Source organism: Acanthochromis polyacanthus, chromosome 22 (genome assembly GCF_021347895.1).
Source record: "Acanthochromis polyacanthus isolate Apoly-LR-REF ecotype Palm Island chromosome 22, KAUST_Apoly_ChrSc, whole genome shotgun sequence".
NCBI classification, from domain to species: Eukaryota; Metazoa; Chordata; class Actinopteri; family Pomacentridae; genus Acanthochromis; species Acanthochromis polyacanthus.
The window spans coordinates 5,701,805-5,704,370 of record NC_067134.1 but is presented as its reverse complement, the minus strand read 5'-3'; the positions used below and the strand labels follow the sequence as shown (position 1 = coordinate 5,704,370).

At 37.8% G+C, this 2,566-nt stretch overlaps 1 protein-coding gene across 1 annotated transcript in view; it reads right to left on the bottom strand.

The window, feature by feature from the left end:
• Positions 1 to 729, bottom strand: part of LOC110970380 (coagulation factor VII-like) — a 4,451-nt gene extending 3,722 nt beyond the window's left edge. Inside the window, exon 1 of the mRNA XM_051942327.1 lies at positions 628 to 729. Within this exon, the coding sequence (XP_051798287.1) occupies positions 628 to 729 (102 nt within the window). The remainder of the gene's footprint in view (positions 1 to 627) is intronic.
• Between the last annotated feature and the right edge of the window lie 1,837 nt (positions 730 to 2,566).

Sequence of the window (2,566 nt, the reverse complement as noted above, 5' to 3'; positions counted from 1 at the left end):
TCATAAATGCCTGTGCAGAGAAAACAATGGCTGATGAATTTAGCAGGGAGTCGAGCACAGTGGACAGCAGAGAGACACGGAGACGTGGCCTGAAACTTCCACTGTCATGGAACGTTTTCAGACGAGGACCCACACCTGGCCAAACATGCAGAGTGCTTCCCAAAAACAGGGCTAGCTGGAGATCAGATTGCTGTGCTTGTTGCAGAGACAGTGGAAGGGGAGGGAGGGAAGCATGGCTGGGATCATCAGGTTATAACACTAAATGTTTCTATGAAGCTCTGTGACTGCTGCAGACAGTCAGAGACGGGGCTCTGCTCCTTGTTTTTATAGCTGCCTGGAATGTGTTGAGGACTGTGGACATCTGCTTTATAGCATCTGTGCATCCCCCCCAGCTATGAATCTGCTGCTGGTCTGATAATGTATCATACTGTTACCGATATCTGTAAATACAGACTGTGTGAATGACAGCTTTGCAGTTCTTTGCACCATTTAATTAATGGGCTGCATTTGGCATTAAATAATTTACATCTCAACCCTGCAACACAGGAAGCAGCCTGGGAGAAATGCCTGCTTTTTGAATGCATGTTTCTTTTCTTTTTTTTGCTGTTGTTGTTTCAGCTGCACTACCCACAGATTATAGGCTGCTGTTTCAGTCTGGCTCTCCTGGAGCTTTTTGGTGTGAAAATTCCTCAGAGTCCTCTCAGGTCGTTTCAGATTCATCCCACCCATGCAGTCACACTGACTCGTGATTACCATTTTCTTTGTTAGGCTAATTGTATTATTGTGGCTTTTTAAAAATCCAGTAGGTGGTGTGTGAGCCGGTGAATGAATGTACAATCACTTATGGATGAGATTTATTTCTTCACATGTAAATGAAATGCTTCGTTTTCACCGTCTGCTGTGAAGTTTCCACAGTCTGGATGGGACACTTTAATCATTTCACGGTGAGAACTGATTAGGTGTGGATTTTTATTAGCATTTGTAATAAATGTAATCTCAGTATTATCCTGCAGTGGCCTCGGGTTATTTCCTGATATCGCAACTTCATGCCAGAAATTCATTAATTGGTGACTGATGTGCCATTTCTCAAAAGCTGAGTGACAAAGATAATGCTGCAAAGTCCCTTCTTGCTGATGTCATCTTTTAAATAGACCAGGCCCATGTAACCTAACACCTTGGTGGGAATGCACTCAGTCAAGCCGATTGTTTCTGCTCACATACAGTTTCTTGTGTGAGATAAGTATGGCCTGGCTGCAGCGAGAACAACAAGGCCTTAAAAGCGTGGATGAGACATCGACTGTCAACGCCTCCGTTTGTCAGATTCTTAACCAGATTCGTGCTCAAGCAGCGCCAAAGTGATGAGAATGAACATTGTAAACAGCAGTGTGTACATGTGGTGGCTTTCCAGTAAGATATGGTTTCTGATATCACATCATCCCAGACTAATATTCAGACTATTAGTCAGGATGTGATGAGCTGAGCTGGTGCCTGCTGTGATTCATGTAGCAGCTTCTGAATAGGCAGCATAAATGTTATGGCACAGAGGATGTGAGTCAGGACAGAGAGAATCCAGTTCACTGGGCCATTACTGCAGCTGAAAGGAAGAGGAGGAAGTTGGTTTGAAGATTTGTCACCATAAGATCTCTCTGTTTTAGAAAGGGGGTGGGTTCCTCTCAGGAATGTGAAAAGACCTGGGTGTTGGGAAGGTTTTTCCCCTATAAATAAGACTAACTAGTCACAAGATTCAGTGTTTGAGGGACAGCTAGTTCTATAGTATGGACGCACAGAAGGCACAATGTTAATGTTCTGTTTGGATCACTTCATGTATTTCATTAAGGTGATAGTTTTAAAAGTTCAATTAAAAAAACTTTAAAATCTGTATGTTTTTTAAAGTAAAATAACAGCAAATATCAGTAATTTTTAGTTTGAAATAAAAGTGCGTTTTTACATTCACACATTATATAATAATAAATTATTATTTGTATAAAATATCATTTTTGTGTGTTTCTCTTTACAATCAACATGTAAATTAATACTTTTTTCTAGGATTTTACTGGAAATTATTGGTAGTTTAACAAAAAAAGTGAAGTTATGTAAAACAGTTTTAGAATATGTAGAATGTTTTTATTTTACAATTTAAAAATTGTGTAAGATAATAAAATCTTACATTTTAGGATTTGGATATCTTTAAAATGTTGTTTTGTTTTGTAGTTTTTGTGTGTTTTGTTGATTTCAATCATTTAATTCAGTAGGTACTATTTTACAGCCAAATGTTATAAAAGGACAAATCACAATTAAAAAAAACAGACTTTTGATGTGGACATTTTGCGCAGCCTGTTTTTCACAGTTAATATGTGAATTTTAAAAATAAATCTGGGATTTTTCCTCGTTATTATTTGTAAATCTGTAAAAATGATTAACTATTGCAGTTTTAAAAAAGTTTTTTAAAAATGTATTTTTTCAGTATATGGAATATTGGCTAATATGAAAACCAAAAATAGTGCAAAAACTTCCAGTCTTCACCACAGTTATTATTGAAAACCAGCATTATGAGCTAAAGTGGTTG